Here is a 303-nt window from a genome sequence, read left to right as displayed (position 1 = left end):
TCTGTTCAAGAAAATAGTCATCTAATTTCATTGGATTAATGTATGGATGGGAAAACAGTAATTATTATGACAGTTCAATTATCTTTTACACATGATTTTAATTATTAACCAGACATTATTTTTGGTAGCTTGAGAGTATGATATTAGTTTTCAGCAGTAAGATATTTGTAGAATTAATTATAACTTCGATTTTACAGGAGATCCAAATAAAAGAGGGACATGGTAGAGCAGTGATGGCTGCATTTATTCTCAATGCACTAACTGGGTGAGTTATTGTTTTCTCTCATCTCTTCTCATTTTCTT

General features: G+C 30.4%; 1 protein-coding gene across 1 annotated transcript in view; it reads left to right on the top strand.

Moving 5' to 3' along the window:
- The window catches only part of LOC119588774 (protein SYS1 homolog), a gene marked incomplete at its 5' end in the record, with an annotated part of 5,677 nt that overhangs the window by 1,840 nt on the left and 3,534 nt on the right, over window positions 1-303 (top strand). Inside the window, 1 exon segment of the mRNA XM_037937415.1 lies at window positions 198-265. Coding sequence (XP_037793343.1) covers window positions 198-265 — 68 coding nt within the window.

The sequence above is a fragment of the Penaeus monodon genome, chromosome 24 (assembly GCF_015228065.2).
Source record: "Penaeus monodon isolate SGIC_2016 chromosome 24, NSTDA_Pmon_1, whole genome shotgun sequence".
NCBI classification, from domain to species: Eukaryota; Metazoa; Arthropoda; class Malacostraca; order Decapoda; family Penaeidae; genus Penaeus; species Penaeus monodon.
This window is presented reverse-complemented; position numbering and strand designations above follow the sequence as displayed.